The following is a 17,068-nucleotide window of genomic DNA, read 5'->3' on the forward strand; positions in this document are numbered from 1 at the left end:
TTGTTTCTATCATTTCTTTATCCAAGAATAATATTTTGTATTTAAATAGCAACTTTTACAGTGATTGGACTCAAAGTGAAAACAGGAAAAGGGAACATGTGCAAACATCCTCAAAAAGCATCTTGCACTTGCGCAACAAGTAAAAAAAAATGAAGGAAACAACAAGGAAGAAAAGTCGACTAGTTTGGAATAGCTCAACATCCATTTTGACCAAATGACGCAGATTCTGGGGACAGACTGCTTTCGTTTGCAGGATGTTTTTGTTTCTTTTAGCAGGCTATCACAGTGCAGGCTCTGCTTGATTGTTTGCTGGACAGATAATGATGGAGCAGTTTCAAGTTCTCATGTCCTCCTAACTGAACTCTGGCTGCCCCGTTCACTGCATCCTCTCTTTGGAAGAATGCAACGGTAGCTTTTCCAAACGTCTGTGAGCCACTCAAAAGATGAACATTGACAAATACAAAGCTAAAAAGTAGAAAATCTGTATAAATAGTCATTACGCAATGTTTACAAAAAAATATGCAACCTGGTCACTGAGTAAAAATGTCAACCACGAGACAGAAAGTATTGTAGGTAATCAATTATCCTCTGGGTCCCGTTCCGTGTTTCACTTTCAAAAGGTTAAACTGTCAGGGAAGAGAAAAACACACCCACGTGCAGTCCGAACTGGCACATACACCAGTGCATTGACACGCAAAGTGCAAGAGCCATGCTACTTCCAAAAGGCTTATTTTGGTCAGCGTATGTCCACGAGGACATTCCAAGGTGCGATTCTCTCCAGCTGTGACTGTTCTTTGCCCTCACATAGCTTAGTTTAAAAAAAAAAAAGAAAAAAGGATGGTTGTGGCTTTGTGCTTTTGTTTTTTTCTTCTTAATTCCACACCACTTCTAGCAGCTAGCAAGTAGGTCAACAGAGGGGAGGCCTTTCTTTCGCCTTGCCAGCACAAAGCGGCTAAAGCTTGGAGTGGGGAGACGGGCCGATCAGCTGACGTCTTGCTGACAGGCCTTCGCATCGGTGAGAAGGAGGCGCACTTTTCCTCGCAGGAAGTTGACGTGCACTTGAAGCAGGTCGGCCGCCGTGGATGCCCGCCATGTGCTCTCCAGGCCCGCCGAGCTCGCTGGAGGCGTGTATTCCTTGAATAACGGAGCCAGAAACATGAATAGACACGTGTAAATAAATCTTCCAAAACAAATGTGTTGTACTACGGAAGCATATCGTATTCACTTGAAGTTTTTATAAATATATAATTTATTCTATTTTTCTTAGTCTTTTCCCCCGTTCTTCTTTTTTTGGGGCAATATTTTTCAGATTTTTTTTTTTTTTTTTTTTAAATTCCCATTTTTTTCGGAATGTTTTTTTTTTTCCTGTTTTTGGGGAGTATTTTTTTTTTGTTCGCATTTTTCCCTGTTTTTTCCCCCAGCAAGCTTGTTTTTGTGTATATATTTATGGGGGGGTAGTTTTTTTTTGTTTTTTTTTAATTGTGTTTTTTGCAATTTGTTTCTGTTTTTGAGATTTTTTTCCCCTTTCCGGAATATATATATTAATGACAGAAAGAAATACAAAAAAAATGAAAGAATTTTTTTTTCTGAAAAACAGAAAAAAAATAAATGTTTACAAAAGCAAAGCCACCAAATACGTAAACATTGCATTCAATTGGGGAAAATACTTTTTCTGAGTTTTTTTGTTAATTTTTTTATGTCATAAAATATATGTATTTAAAAAAGACAATTTATTAAGAAAGAATAGGAAAAAATAATCTGAAAACCCAAATATTTTAAAAAGAAAAACAGTTCTGAAAAACACAAAAACATTGCGAAAAAAAAATCTAAATATAAACAATTCCGAAAAACAAAAAAAATATTTTAAAAAGCAAAAGCAAAGCCCCCCCCCCCAAAAAAAAACACAGAAAAAGCAACTTTTTATCCTCAAGTGAATGCAACATTTCAAAGTTAAATACAACTGAACTGTACTCGGGCTGTGATTCTTTCGTGTCCAACTAGAGAGCATGTGGAGCACATGTGGTAAACATAAAACATGGAGCATGTCCCTTTTTTGTGCAGCTAAAACAGCTCCCAGTCTTCTGGGAAGACATCTGTGGGAAATCTGGAGCATTTTTCAGGTCCAAGATCACTGGAGTAGGTACCGCTCTGTGTTTGGTATTTGCCGGGATTCTTCCACCCGTTCCAAGCAGGCCTCCATGGAGCTCATTTTGTTTGTTCCCTGGGGCGCAGTCATGCCTTCCCCAAACTTTTCCCACAAAGGATACAGACGGTTGTTCAAAATGTCAGTAAGACTAATAACGAGCCCCCCAAACTAATAGGATGATGTTTACGTAGCTTAAAGTCCTAAATTCTAGAGCCTGGCATCATCAATGAAACTGCTATCAGGCAGAACTGAGGCATGTTTGAAAAGCAGTCTGTGTTCCAGAGCACATCAACTAATTTCATCGAAAAGGAGAACAGTTTGGCTCTTGTTTTGGAACACACACAAAAAAAGCTCAGTTTGGTCAAATTGCAAAGGTCGTTGCGCATTCTAATTCCTATTTGTACTAGTAACATTTAGATCAGGGCTCAACAACATTATACATTGTACAGTATATTAATAACCTGACTAAAACAAGGTCCTAATAAAATGTTATTTTTCTAAATTTATTGCCCCAGTAGGGCTCTGAGATATGTAGACCAGAGTACAAACTAAACACGGCGATGCAGCATTTAGCTGCTATGCTGCAAATGATTTGAAAACATTGTTAAAAAAACAAAAAACAACTATGCTTTATCTCCCATACCTATGATTAATTTTTTTTTTTTTTTACAAAATGTTGTTCTTGTGCTTTACAGTCTATTAGTTATAAGCCCATGCCTTTACTTTAAAAAAAAAAAGTTCTTTGTTACCTCACTGGTCTGAACAGAGTCTGATTAATATTGTGTTTGTGTAATTAGAATTGAGATGAGTCCATTACTCTGAAAACAGGTGAGCTGTGGCATTCGCAATGCGAGCCCGAGTGCAGTTGACGAATGCCATGGATGAAAATGGGTTTACCTGCTTCATTCTAATTCAACAAACACAATATTAATCCGACGGTTGCACAGGTGGGGGGGGATCAAACAAAAAACTATTGCCAAAGATTCCCCTTTAAAGCCACGCTCGGTTGACCGCTCAAAGATCAGAAGCGTGTCCCAACTCACCGGAATGTTGAGGCTGCGCAGCACGGCCTTGATGCTGAGCACGTTCCTAACCAAGTTGTCGATGTGGCCGTGCAGCGCCGCGTTGGTGACGGAGCTGCGCAGCAAACTGAGACCCTGCTGCAGAAGCCACAGGCCGCACTGCACTTCCTGGGCTTTCTCCATGGCCTGGACAAAAAAAAAAAAAACGTAAGTAGCACGCTTAAAGTACACGTCGGGAAGAACTGGAGGCAAAAAAAAAATGTCTTACGTTTTTCTTCTCCCAGACATCAAAGTCTACTCTGGTTTGAGGAATGCTGACGGACTGGGACAGGGTGCATCCATCCCGGCATGACTTCTAAGGAGACAAGTGCAGGGTTGATGCAATGGCACGGTCCGAATTGGCAATCAATCGCCTCACCATGGCCGCTTCGGCGTCTTGCGCTTCCTTGATGAAATGGTTCAGGACCCTCAGGTCGCAGATGGGCCTCAGCGGGGATGGTAGGCTTGGGCAGGTCCACTCCAACACCATCAACAGCAAGGCAAGTAGTCCTGGAAGAAAACGCTCGGTCGTGATGCTTCTTAACTCATTCACTGCCATAATTCATAAAAAAAAAAAAAATTAAAAAAAGATTATTAAATAAAAATTAGGGGGGACAGGCAATTACATTTTTTAATCATAATTAATTGCATGAGTTAACTCACGATTAATCACAAATTTTATATATATGTTCTAAATGTACAATATTTATTTTCTAGGTTTTCATACTCTTGTTAACAAAAGTAGGGGGAAAAAAGTTAAATAGAAATAGTTCAAATACATTTTTGACGTTTATAGCCGTCAATGGCAGTGAATGAATAAAAAATAAAGATTAATACAAATTTGGGGGACAGGTGATTCGCCTGCTGCTAATGATGGCCAAGCGGGGCGTATCACGACGAAACATTTGAGTCTGGTGTGTGCCTTGACCTCCACTGAACCCTCTGAGACCGACTCACAGAACCCCTACGCTCTAAAAAAACGATCTTCTACTTGGTTCAATTTGACCCAACTTTGAGTCAAGAAATTGGTCTTTTAGTGTAAAACAACTCATAAATATTGATCAGATCATTTTGTATAAAACAACCCAGAAAGTTGGATCAAATTGACGCATAAAGTGGATCGGTCCATTTTTGATCCATAATTGGGTTACTTTTGACCCAACTGTTTTTAGAGTGTAGGGTTCGATTGAACCCAAGTTAAGAACCACTGCAGCATTCACGCAAATTACGATTCTTGAGCCGTCATTCGGGTGATTTATTTCCTGTGACTACTTGAGATACTGGACCCCCCCCCCCATTATAGACAGCATTTACAGTACATACACATCTAATCATCTTGGTGGGTGGGAACGGACCCCTATGGCCCGCCTATGGCGATGGATGTGCGATGTAGCTACATTTCGACAGACAATATAGCAGTCCTCACAGTCTTATATTATTTATCCTCTGTGAAGAGCGACTAATATTAGTCCCGTACAGATGAACGGAGAGGAATTTAGACATCTCAGTGAAACATTTGGTGGACAAACTAGAAAGATTGATGCAGTGTTTTTTCTCTAATGTCCTATTTATTTATAGATTTGCTGTATTTCCTTATGAAATACAATATAAGAATGCAATTTTTTTTGTTTTTACTTAGGGAAATTTTGGAATGTATTAATGGCTAATTTTGGTTGGGAACATCTTAATATAAAAACAACTTAGCTGATTTCCATGAAATGCTTTGGCATTTAGACGATTGTAGTGCAGATAAAGCGGCCGTCTATGGAGCTATTCAATTTGGGTCCGATGATTTAAGCCTTGGCAGAGGTCTCGGCTGTACGGCTGCCATGAAATTGTGCAGGGTATCCCCCATGAGAACCACATCAAAAAGATTATCCTGACAAATTGAGACGGGACCCTTCTCAATGATATGATGATTTTTTTTTTTTCAAGATCCTCTTGATGTTGATTTGAATGATCATCTTTCATCTCTTTGCCGTTTACATCATAAACGAACTCCCGGCGTTGCGCGCACGCCGGAGCATTGTGTTCATTCGAGGTCAGTTCAGCGGGTGTGCTTGGCAAATGATAGCGGGTCTCCTGGTGTGTTGTCATGTGGGCACGCCGCCTGGCCCTTGTGCACCCTTGAGCTGAATGCACTCTTTCACTGCAGCCCCAGTGTGACGCAGGACGGGGACGATACAAAAGATCATCAGATGAAGGCGAGATTAAGTTCTACAGACTTGCAGCATCATTTGCCTGGAGTAGCCAGAAATACAACCACTGGGTGCACCTCTGAATATACATTACAAGATGTCACAGAGGTCATTGTCTGGGATTTTTCATTCGTTTTTATGTAGGGTTTTAATTATTCATTTTTTTCCAGAAATGTATTCTATAAGTTTAGTTCTTATCCGTTTAAATATTCAAGCTCGAGTCCTCTAGTCTGCACTTTATGTCCCATCTGTATAAAATTCAGCGTCAAGTCAACTAGTTTGCGCCACATGTGCATCCGTGTAAAATTTGAAGTGCAATCATCGCAGTGCATAATAATACTGCTTCATTAAAGGCACAGTGTGTAATAAGGGACCACTAAATGAAGCACGCAAACTACGGTGGCTCAGCTGGGGTGAATCAGCCCAGCGAGCGACGGAAAAAAAAATAACAACGAGCGAGCTGGATTTAGCCGTAGCGGCTAACAAAAGCCTCTCGTGGGAGTTAGCCTGAACCATAGGCTGGGATAGCTAACAAGAACGGCTAGCAGAAGAAGCTAGTTGCAGGGATGTGATTTTTCCGCTAATTCGCGGAATTACGGTTTTTTTATCTCCCTCCAAAAAGAAAAAAATTCCAATTTTTATTTTTTTTTTAGTAGTTCATTGTGTATGCACATGACTCCGACAGATAACATCTTCTGCTATAACAAAGACATTTGTGGTATGCTCTAATATGAGTTACTTTTCATTTGGTCATGATACAATTATTTGTTCATGAAATTTGAACTCTTCAACATTATTTATGTGTTAACTTAGTAATCACATTAGTTAGATATGATGATATTCTCAGTGATAGTTTTTAAAAGCAAAGGCAGTCCAATGTTTTTGAATGTGACTGATTTTGAGTTGACTAAAACTGCCATTTTATATGGGATAGTTCAATATACATTGAAAATTTATGCTGTTGTTTTGTCTATTTCTTTGTCATGTGAGTGCATTGAAAGTACTTAAAAACACGGAAAACCCATGAGCTCCCCCTTGTCCCCCCACCAGGGCACTGCCCTGGATCTAGCTGGGTGCCAGCGGCCCCAAGACCCCCGGCTAAATTTTCAGATAATTTCACTTTGGTCAAATCACATCCCTGTAGTTGAGAAAAAAAAAAGAAAAGCTTGTGAGAGCAAAGCAGAAGGTGACCGAATCATGAGACTCAGCGATGACCATGTGGGAGGTGGTCGAAAATGTTCACAAACTTTTCCTTTGGGCATCTGTAGCAGGAAGATGGTGGCGAAACATAGCAGCCTCTCGTCAGATGAGGCTACAGCCATGTAAAATAGCGATTGCTTTACCTACTATTATATTATTATTTTTTATTAAGTTTATGCGGTACATTTTTTTTCATACTATTATCATAGTTAATTATTAATTCACCACTAGAGGGCGCTCGGGATCACTGACTGTACCTTTAAATGAATGGCTAGATAGATAGTTTCATCTATTTTGTTTTGTTTTTATTAACTCATACTCTACAATCTTGATTCAAACTCATCCAGAAAAGGAACTTTCCATCAAAGTTGGGTCTGAGAAGGAAGGCACCCATTCCCACTCTTAATGATTGATGAATTCATTCAGAGGGTCAACACTTTCTTGAACGTATACTCTGGCGCAAATCATTAGCCTCCTTTGCAAACAAGTGTGTGACTCCACCATGAGGATTAACTTTGACCTCTGCACCTCCGCCGTTGCCTACGTGAGAATGTGCGGACCCGCGTTATCACCTCACACGACGGAGGGATTTAAACGGCTATGTCTGCCAACTAGTCTATTTTAAATTGAAGCCGTGTTGTCCACAAGTGGCTTCGGTGCTGGGATGTGCACGTGAGGTTCTGATGCAGCGGGTTCACACACTCCAACATGGCAGCGGGCTAAATGTGGGAGCGAGCGCTGAGGAAGAGATGCCATTTTAAGGAGCGTTGCCTCCTGACCTCCTTCACCGAGGATGGCGGTCTGGTAGGCGTGACGTCGCTTCCTCCTGGGCTGAGCTGGAACCCCGAGCATAACCTCTGCACGCCCTGAGTACGTGACAACGTTGCTGTAATCCGCAGTGTCCACATTAGGCGCAACTTTTAGGACCTAGATATTCCCTTTTCCACAAAAAAAAAAAAAAAATGTAGCGGGCACGTGACTGAACCTTGAGGGACTCCAACTGCACAGTTTCTGCTTGTAGGATTATTGCTACTTAAAAGATTGCAGCTTTTCACAAGTAGTCAAATTCCATAGACTTTGCAGTGGTGGAATGTGTCGAGGTAGACACATTTTAGGAATAATGTCACTTTGCACTTCAGTGTGTGCACGTAACCTCCAGTCCTATCAGTCCTTAACTGCAATAATTAGCCTCATTCAATGTAGGATTGCAGGTCTGCAATGGATCAGATCATCTCCTTGCTCCACAGTAACACATTTAGTTCCATTTCTTCTTTCTACTTTGTCAAGGAGAATTATATCAAGAAAGCATATTCACGTCAAATCAATTAAATTACAAAATTGTAGACTGATCTGATCAGCCTCCCGGGCAATTCATTTGAACTTGAAGAGTTTTCCTGATGAGCAGGATGCGCTTGGTTACCTAATTGTCATTTTGTTTTCCCTCTTGAGATGCCCAAAAAATAACTGTTCATCCAAGAAGCTCAAATTGAAATTTTGCTCTGCTCCACAACTTCAGATGAATACAATCAATTAACATATTTATTATTGATATTACTGTGGAAATTCTAAGAACTCTTCAAAGGTCCGGACCGCCGGGAATAATCGTTATATTCAGTATTTACCAATGCAATTTCACTCCCACAAAGAGTACATCATAACTGACTTCAACAACTCGGGAGCCTCATGCTCAAAGGACCTGGAGAAAGTTCCATTGTGTTTCCAGTAATTGCTTACATTAAGAATGCTGAACAAATCGGAACTCAGCCCTTCTGCTATTGCACACATTTGTACACAAGAGTTCAGCAGGAAAAAAAAAAAGAACAGATCTACACGCAAACATTTTTCGTTTTCTTTTGTAACGGTGATCTCGTTTTTAAGCACGAACGTGTGTCCAAACCCTGCAAGCGGCAATGTCAATATCCCCCCTATTTGCGCACACATGCTGGCTCATGCTTTGTCAGCACATGACGCACCTAATCAGACAACGTGACAAGGCTCTTCTTACCTCTACCGGTGTTCTGCAACATTCGCACACGGCTGCCTCATCTTTCAACAACATGCCAGCAAATGCGCATCAATCGAAGGCAGAAAAAGTCGCCCCACAACAAAAAAAAAGCTCCGCGGCTCCGAGGAAGTCTGCCGAGACCCCCTCCCTCCCCCAGCAGACTGCGTTTGCATCACCGCTCGGCTTTGGCCAAAGCTTTTTATTTGGCTCACCACCCCCGCCCCCGCCAGCCACCCGCGCCCTCCCAGAGAGGCGCGAACTGACGCGGTCTCGGCGAGGGCCAGGACGCGCGTGTTTTTTTTTTGGGGGGGGGGTTATTTTTTCTCGCAGCGCGTGGAGGGGACAAAAAGTGTCCGTAAAACTCACCAGGGAAGTCCATGGCGGTGTCCGCATCGCTCGCACCGTCTGCGCCCCTCGGTCCGTTAATTGGAAACGAGACCCTTTTTGAGGATCCACGCCACTTTTCCGGTAGGTGTTTCTAAAAAGTGATCCTTTTTGTTTTTTTTAAATAATTGATGCCCAGGGGGATAAGGTCGCATTGTCCGCGTGGTGACAACCCCACTGCTGCACCCAAAGATGTTTTCTCTCATTGTTATCCCAACGAAAGGCTTTCGCTGTTTATAAAGAATGGGTCCCAAAAGGTAAATAGTGTCTCGCTAAAGAGGTGCGGAGACTTCCGATCCATTGTTTGGGTGCGTTCCATTTGCTTACGTGTTTTTCCCTCCAATTTATTTTTCAGATGACTCTATGTCGGAGGGAGGCCATTTTAAATTGGTCCATTCAACATTTGACGTCACAAATACAAGTCTATTGTTTATGTAGCCACCAAATGCGTTTTACTGTAGTACTTTTTATGGAGGTAAATATGGTGCAAAACTAACTTGTAAAAAAAAAAATGTACCTGTAGAAAAAAAAGTCTAAATTTGTATCTGTAAAAGTCGTGATTTGTACCTGTAAAAAAAAGTGTACCTGTAAAAAAAAAGAAAAATTGTATCTGTAAAAACAATTTTGTACCTGTAAAAGTCATGATTTGTACCTGTAAATATGGTGCAAAACTAACTTGTAAAAAAAAATTGTACCTGTAGAAAAAAAGTCTAAATTTGTATCTGTAAAAGTCGTGATTTGTACTTGGAAAAAAAAGTGTACCTGTAAAAAAAATAAAATTGTATCTGGACAAACAAATTCGTACCTGTAAAAGTCATGATTTGTACCTGTAAATATGGTGCAAAACTAACTTGTAAAAAAAAATTGTACCTGTAGAAAAAAAGTCTAAATTTGTATCTGTAAAAGTCGTGATTTGTACCTGGAAAAAAAAGTGTAGCTGTAAAAAAAAAAAATTGGTATCTGCAAAAAAAATTTTGTATCTGTAAAAACAATTTTGTACCTGGAAAAGTCATGATTTGTACCTGTACAAAAAAGTGTAAATTTGTATCTGTAAAAGTTGTGATTTGTACCTGTAGAAATGACAACCTGTAGTCAAAGAAGTCGCCACTAGGAGTCACAAGTGTTTTTTCTGCTGCTGTCCAGCGCGTGAGTTTTGCACCAAATATCTCGCTACAAATGGTGCAAAACTGATTCGTACTCGTAGAGCACCGTGATTTGTACTCGTAGAAGAAGAGGGCGGGCTCTGGAGGATTTGGGCGGGCTAAGGCTCAACCTCATTGGTTGAGCGAACGACAGTGGGTTGAACTTAAATGAACTGGTGTGGCTACTCCGTTTGCTTGGAATTTCGGATTTGTGCATATTAATGATAAAAACGTGGCGTCATTTGCACCATTTGTAGCGAGATATTTGGTGCAAAACTCACGTGCTGGTGGACAGCAGCGGAAAAAAACACTTGTGACTCCTAGTGGCGACTTCTTTGACTACAAGTTGTCATTTCTACAGGTACAAATCACAACTTTTCCAGATACAAATTTACACTTTTTTGTACAGGTACAAATCATGACTTTTACAGGTACAAATGTGTTTTTACAGATACAATTTTTTTTTTACACATACAGATTTTTTTTTTTTACAGGTAAATCTTTTTACAGATACAATTTTTTTTTTTTTACCGATACAATTTTTTTTTATAGTTACAAATAACGACTTTTACAGATACAAATTTAGACTTTTTTGTACAGGTACAAAAAAAATTTTTGTACAGGTACAAATCATGACTTTTACAGGTACAAATGTGTTTTTACAGATACAATTTTTTTTTACACATACAATTTTTTTTTTACAGGTAAATCTTTTTTACAGATACAATTTTTTTTTTTTTTACCGATACAATTTTTTTTTTTTCATAGTTACAAATAACGACTTTTACAGATACAAATTTAGACTTTTTTGTACAGGTACAAATTTTTTTTTGTACAGGTATAAATGTGTTTTTACAGATACATTTTTTTTTCACATACAAAAATTTTTTTTACAGGTAAAACGTTTTTTTAGAGATACTATTTTTTTTTTACAGATACTATTTTTTTACAAGTACAAATAACGACTTTTACAGATACAAATTTTGACTTTTTTCTACATGTACCAATTTTTTTTACAAGTTAGTTTTGCACCATATTTACCTCCATAACCTTTCCATGTCCACAAAAACAGCAATGTGTGTGTGTTTAACATTATATTGACCTGTATTGCATTTTTCCAATTCCAGATTAATCCAGTGACCACCCATGGGAATAACTGGATAAGAAACAAAGATGATGCTGAACGGTAAGAAAAGATGACTAATGATGACATCACAGCTGGTCTCTTGGTTCCTGCAGCAAAGAAATCGGTGGTTTTCCTATCTCATATATCACTTTATAGAACTCTTCAGTGTTCAATTGTGGGTTTTCTGCTTTGGAGGCCACAGACAAGCCTCCTTTCCCGAGCTTGCTTCTATAACTAAAATCCAATCTGAACGACCGAAACCAAGTTTCCGCTATACAGGAAGACACGGGGGCTTCCAAGAATCCTGTCTGTGGCGGCCGCGCTAGTGTGAGCGGGCAGTGTTTCTAAAATAGGCGAGACATGATATAGCCTTGTGACACGATGACACGAATGGCCTTCAGTCACACACAGCAGACAGGATGGCTGCTCGCTTTATATGCATGTGATGGAAACAGTAAAGCTGAACGTTGACTGCATGCGTGAGAATCACATACACACGCCGGATGGGAAAGCCGACGTCAAACATTCTCGCCGCGACCCCCGTCAGAGGCATCGATCCTTCCTGGAAGTTTCCTTTGTGTGGTAAATAGGATGCTGCTATGCAGGAGGGGAGGAGTGTGTACGGGTAATGCAATGTCACATACCTGAGTGACGCAAGTCCTCCACGGCATGACGCTCTGCCGTTCGATTCATATAGATTCGCAGAGACAGTTGACTTTGCCAATGATTTCAATGCTCACATTTGATTGACACTGCTCACACTTGAGGGCTGTTCCGAACATGTTGCTGACCTTCAGCTTCACGGCAAGGTCATAGCCCCTCAGTCTGGCGCGGTTGAATCGAAACAATACCGAGTTTCCCGATCATCCTTCAAATTCCTGTTAGTGGAAGCGCACACGTGCCTCCGCACGACGGATCGCGGCTTTAAAGCTCGACCGCCGCTGTGTCCAAGTTAAAGAGACAATGTTGACAGATTGTTGCAGTGTTTGCTCTGGCAGTGGGCTGTTTGCTTTTGTCTGCGAGGGAGACAAGGTACGTGCTGCGGGCCATGCTTTGCGATCAGAGGGATCGGGGTGGGGGTTCAGTGTGTGCGTGTAGTAAAGGGGGCTGGGGCGGGAGTGCCGTCGTCACGACGCATTGTCCTGCAGTCATTGCGTTAATTGGACTGAAGTTCGTCAAGGTTGAACCTGAACACATATAGAGACCACCACCGGCCCCTCTGTCGCCGTTTGCTTGCGTCTCCGTGTCATGTTTGTGGGCTTGTGGCCAGCTAGGTCTGCTCCTCTGGCGCGACACCAGACGGGAAGTTGACATAAAAGGATGGAGGCGAGGGGAGGGGAGGGGAGAGGAGAGGGGAGGGGAGCGGGGGTGCTGTTAGGGACACCGGAACCGAGGTAGGAGCCACCGACTGGGGGACAGAATTCCTTGTTTGGGCTTGTATGTGTCCGCGGTGACAAGAATATGGTGACCTTGCTGTGATCCCGCGTCAATGACATGTGACTGGGCGGGGGGCATACCAGGACAGGAACCAGGTCACTGAGAGTCTTGCCCTATCTACCCACATATATCACGAGTCGGTCAACTTTTTTTTTTTTTTTTTTTTCCTGGAGAGCTCAGTATTGTTCATTGGGTAATTTCACCGATTTGACATGTCATCATCATTGCTCTCTCTTTTTTTTTTTTTTTTTATATATATATTTTTAATTCATTTTTATTTTGTATGTGGGTGAGTATGTGTATGTGCGTGCGTGTGTGTATTCATTAGTTCACCTAAAATATCCCATACCAACTATTGACGAATGTGTAATGAGTGCTGTTGTCAAAATGTGTCTTTATGTAACAGGTTCATGGCGCTAAAGACGTTGGGGGGGGGGGGGGGTCACTGACACCATTAACTAATCGACTTTGACTCAGCTTTCATCACATTTAGTGGCGACGGCAAAAAATAGTCATGCAACTCTTCACCAGAAAAAAAATGATTGCTTTTTTTGTTCATTTAGTAAAATACGCTCATTTTAAAAAGATATAGGCCCAAAATGTTGTTACAATTTATTTATTTGTTCAATAGCTTTTACGGGAAATCCACCAGCTGACATTGACTCGGTATGGAGTAATTCTGCAACAACAGTGATGTAATTAGTGGCGCCCGAGTTGTGTTCCCAAACATCCTTGGCATCCATGCGATGTGCACAGATTAGACTAGCTGCACTTCCTAAGTGGTGGAAGTTTGTCAAATGTCACACTGTGATCTATCTGTATTCTTCAGATCCCCGGAGTGGCTGTTGACAAAATATGGCGCTGAGATTAAATTATTGTGTACACATCATGAGAAAGTTCTATTTAACATGGTTGGACCTCGGCGCCAAATAGCAAACAAAAAACTATTTGGTGAACCGTGCCCAAGCTTATTTGTCCATGCGGAGTCAATCGTGGCAATGATTGACTTGCATCTTTTTTATGGCCAATTCAAAAGAGCCCCAAGCCCCACAATAACAATAATGAAAAAAAAAATATTCATTGCTTTTATGAATTACTGCTTTATATGTTTTACCTCAACTATGATTTGCAATAAATGCTCACTCACTTATTAGTGCTCCAACAATGCTATATAAACTAGAGAAGTCATTTTTTTTTGTGTGTGCGAGTGTCTATTATGAGACTATTCTGTCAGTCAATCTTTTGCAGTCAAGCCGAACAGCTCAATAGCAGCTCGGATTGATTTCATTCTTTCAAAGAGCAACGAGTTGAATGAATTTGAATGACAGGCCGACCTATTATGACCATCCGGATTTGACCATGTAATACTGTTTTTTTTCTCCCACCAAGGAAGAATTTCAGAATTAAAGGGATTTTAAGACTGTGCCGTGAGGAATGCCCATTTAGTTGGAGAAGCTCTCCCTCTCCAGACAGGACATACGTTGACGCATAAATCACATAGGTGTCTTATTCAGCATTAATTTTTTATGCACCTCTTGTTTTTTGTCACAATAGAAATTTTTACTTTTGATGCCATCTTTTTTATTTTATTTTATTTTTTTAGAAAGCAATGCAACGGAACCTTCATGAGTCAGTTTGTCATGCATGAACCCATGAAGCCTGGTGATGAACTAAGGTGCAGAGAGGCCGCCACGATGTCCTCTAGGTGCACTGCTCCCCCCTGCTGGAGCTCTAGAGAACTGCCTGGCGAGTTGCAACCCCTTGCACAAGAGAAGATTACCGGTACTGTACTCAAATTTAATTTAACTTCAAAGACAGTCATGATAGCTGGAGGGTTGTGTGTGTGCATTAATGCTAAGTTGTTACGGTTAAGCATATTATTATTATATGAGACTTTATCTTCCTCAAGGATACTTACACTAACTCTTTATATAAAAAAGTAGAAACTGTACCAGATGGACTCTATTGATAATTATTTTTATGTAGCCTACAGTATGTTTTTTTGTTATGTACAGTCTTGCTATTTTAGGTTGCTGTTTTATTTATGTAATTTCATTTTATGGAATGCAGGGCAGCACAAGCTTAGTAAATAGTAGGTCTCCGAGTTCCAATCTCTTTATTTTTCTTCTCTCTTTTTTCTGTTTTTATACTTTCAAATTTCCTGTAAAATTGTTTTCCTTGCTCATTTTAGTTCTCTCTCTATATAAAAAAGTTATCTTTAATGTTATATAAATCATAGTTGCATGTGGTGTAAATTCCACTTTATTATACATGGTCACGTTATGTATGTATTTTTTCACATTTTAATGATAGCGTTTGTTATTTTAAAGTGCTTTATACATACGGTTCATCAGTTAGTCACCAATTAATCCCAAATTCTTGCTTTATGGCATATAGTCGTGAGATTTTTCTGATGTAAAAAAGGTTGGGAAACTGACTTGACAATGCGCATTCAACTGTTCCATAAAAGGTGTGATCGTATAGAAGATAATAATGGCCGATAATAACTTTTTTTTCCCCTTCAGTTTTTTTTGGACGTCATTGGTAGGAACACACTTCCACCGGAAAGTCACTACCAGCACACGGAAGAATTATGGGGTTGTACCAAAACAGGAAGTCGACGCAAAGCTTATCATTACAGACGGAATCGACGTACAATGAATTACTTTTAAACATGAACCAAAGCGATCTCACGTCGGGAGGCGAGATGGTGATTGATTGGGGTGAAAGCGCCGTTGGAAACGTCAATGTTATGGCGAGGGTGACAACTCTTTTGACGAACGTCCACACTGGTCTGCCGCCCCCAGTTACAGAACCTCTGAAAACGAGCCTCGTCGAAGGGGAGTATCAGTATTACCATTATGGCTGCGACGGACAAGATGACAGAGGATGGGGGTGTGGATACCGTACCATCCAAACTATGGCTTCCTGGCTGGGATATAATTGTACAACTCTGATCCAAAACAAACCTCCACCAAACATCCCAGAGATCCAACAAGCCTTGGTGTCCATGATGGACAAGCCGAGCTCATTTCTGGGTTCCAAGGAGTGGATTGGGACATTTGAAGCCTCTCTGGTGCTCTCCTATTTTTATGATGTCCCCTGTAGGTTGGTGCACGTCAGAAGCGGAGGAGCGGAGCTGGAGCAGGTTGCGGTGGAAGAGCTCCATCAGCACTTTGACAGACATAGATGCCCCGTCATGATGGGTGGAGACAGGGACAACTCATCAAAGGGGATCTTTGGGGTGTGCAGTGGGACCGCTGGAAGCTACCTGCTTATCGTGGACCCCCACTACTATGGAAGTCGGATGGAGAGGGGCGAGGCCCAAAAGCGAGGCTGGGCAGTGTGGAAAAGATTGGCGTCTTTCAATCAGTCCTCTTTTTATAATCTGTGCTTGCCTCAGATTGGCAGATAATTCATTTGAACTAGAAAATGAACATCATGTCGTAAAAAGGGGAAGTTACCACAATTCCAATCGCACATTTCGTGTATTTTGCCTTGACTACCCCACTTTAAATGAAAGCAGCGGTGGGAACTGGGAAGTAATGAAATACAAACACTTTGTTACTCTCACGTATCTGTTTTTTACTTGAGTGTTTATTATTATTATTATGACTGTTTAATTTGCTCCCCACATATGTATTTCTATTTGAGCTCTAATTAAAGCTGGAATCTGTTATGTGTGTGTATCAAACAGTTGTATACTGTCTATTTTTTATTGTACTTAAGTACATTCAAGAAGCTGCACTATTTTTACTTTTATTCAAGGACTTGAATCATATGGCAGCGTATTGCTGCCACCCCCCAAAAAAACTAATTCAATTTCACATTAAATCACAACAGTTTTAATGTGACACGTTTTCACATTTCAACGTGGTAAATTATCACATTAAAAGTTTCAAATGTGATAAGTTTGATTTAAAAATAAAAAAAAGTTTGACTTCAAACACGGCAATTATTACGAGACTCTTTTTTTTTTTTAAATGTTACATTGACTTGAGAGACTACAATCATAAAATCCCACTTAGCATGTGCAAACATTTTTGACTGATTCAAGACAGTTGAATTCCAATTAAAAAGGCCTTATTTGTAGATTTATGGAATCAATGCTGTTGCCCCTACCAACATGGCCGTCTGTTAGCCTCGCTTACTAGTCTTCATATCTGCTACTTATCACGTTAAAACGTCAAATTCATCACGTTATATTGTGACACTGAACTTTTTTTCTGATGTGGCAGGAACATGCTTTCATAGAATCAATACTTTTGCTTTAAATATTTTTTTACGCAAGCATTTGATTACAGACCGGAGCGTGAGTACTTTCGCCACCTCTGGTTGGCCCGCCGCTTGTCAGTGTGCAGTCACGTGG

At 40.5% G+C, this 17,068-nt stretch overlaps 2 protein-coding genes across 7 annotated transcripts; one reads left to right on the plus strand and one right to left on the minus strand.

Annotated features, from left to right (window-relative positions):
• Positions 1-12,067, minus strand: epoa (erythropoietin a). 3 transcript variants are annotated; one of them, XM_077544922.1, is made up of 5 exons: positions 11,907-12,067; positions 3,587-3,717; positions 3,437-3,523; positions 3,190-3,354; positions 1-1,134 (listed from the first exon to the last, which is right to left on the minus strand). In XM_077544922.1, the coding sequence occupies exons 1-5, from the start codon at positions 11,953-11,955 to the stop codon at positions 982-984; spliced, it is 585 nt and encodes a 194-aa protein (XP_077401048.1). In that variant the 5' UTR covers positions 11,956-12,067; the 3' UTR covers positions 1-981. The 3 variants fall into 3 exon arrangements, with proteins under 3 accessions (XP_077401048.1, XP_077401050.1, XP_077401049.1); XM_077544924.1 differs by lacking the exon at positions 11,907-12,067 and adding an exon at positions 8,977-9,270; XM_077544923.1 differs by lacking the exon at positions 11,907-12,067 and adding an exon at positions 8,611-8,776.
• Positions 8,820-16,654, plus strand: ufsp1 (UFM1-specific peptidase 1). Of its 4 annotated transcripts, XM_077544918.1 has the most exons (5): positions 8,820-9,078; positions 11,264-11,322; positions 14,089-14,200; positions 14,303-14,481; positions 15,225-16,654. In XM_077544918.1, exon 5 carries the CDS (start codon positions 15,293-15,295, stop codon positions 16,112-16,114), a length of 822 nt encoding a protein of 273 aa, XP_077401044.1. In that variant the 5' UTR covers positions 8,820-9,078; positions 11,264-11,322; positions 14,089-14,200; positions 14,303-14,481; positions 15,225-15,292; the 3' UTR covers positions 16,115-16,654. The 4 variants fall into 4 exon arrangements, with proteins under 4 accessions (XP_077401044.1, XP_077401045.1, XP_077401047.1 ...); XM_077544919.1 differs by lacking the exon at positions 14,089-14,200; XM_077544920.1 differs by lacking the exons at positions 8,820-9,078; positions 11,264-11,322; positions 14,089-14,200 and adding an exon at positions 11,929-12,294.
• Positions 16,655-17,068: the final 414 nt, after the last annotated feature.

This window comes from Vanacampus margaritifer, chromosome 15, assembly GCF_051991255.1.
Source record: "Vanacampus margaritifer isolate UIUO_Vmar chromosome 15, RoL_Vmar_1.0, whole genome shotgun sequence".
NCBI classification, from domain to species: domain Eukaryota; kingdom Metazoa; phylum Chordata; class Actinopteri; order Syngnathiformes; family Syngnathidae; genus Vanacampus; species Vanacampus margaritifer.

Coding starts and splice junctions, on each gene's coding strand:
- epoa (XM_077544922.1), bottom strand. CDS start 11,955: ATGAATCGAACGGCAGAGCGTCATGCCGTGGAGGACTTGCGTCACTCA. Junction 3,524..3,586: donor AAGACGCCGAAGCGGCCATG/GTGAGGCGATTG, acceptor TTGTCTCCTTAG/AAGTCATGCCGGGATGGATG. Junction 1,135..3,189: donor TGCGCAGCCTCAACATTCCG/GTGAGTTGGGAC, acceptor CCGTTATTCAAG/GAATACACGCCTCCAGCGAG.
- ufsp1 (XM_077544918.1), top strand. CDS start 15,293: ATGGGGTTGTACCAAAACAGGAAGTCGACGCAAAGCTTATCATTACAG.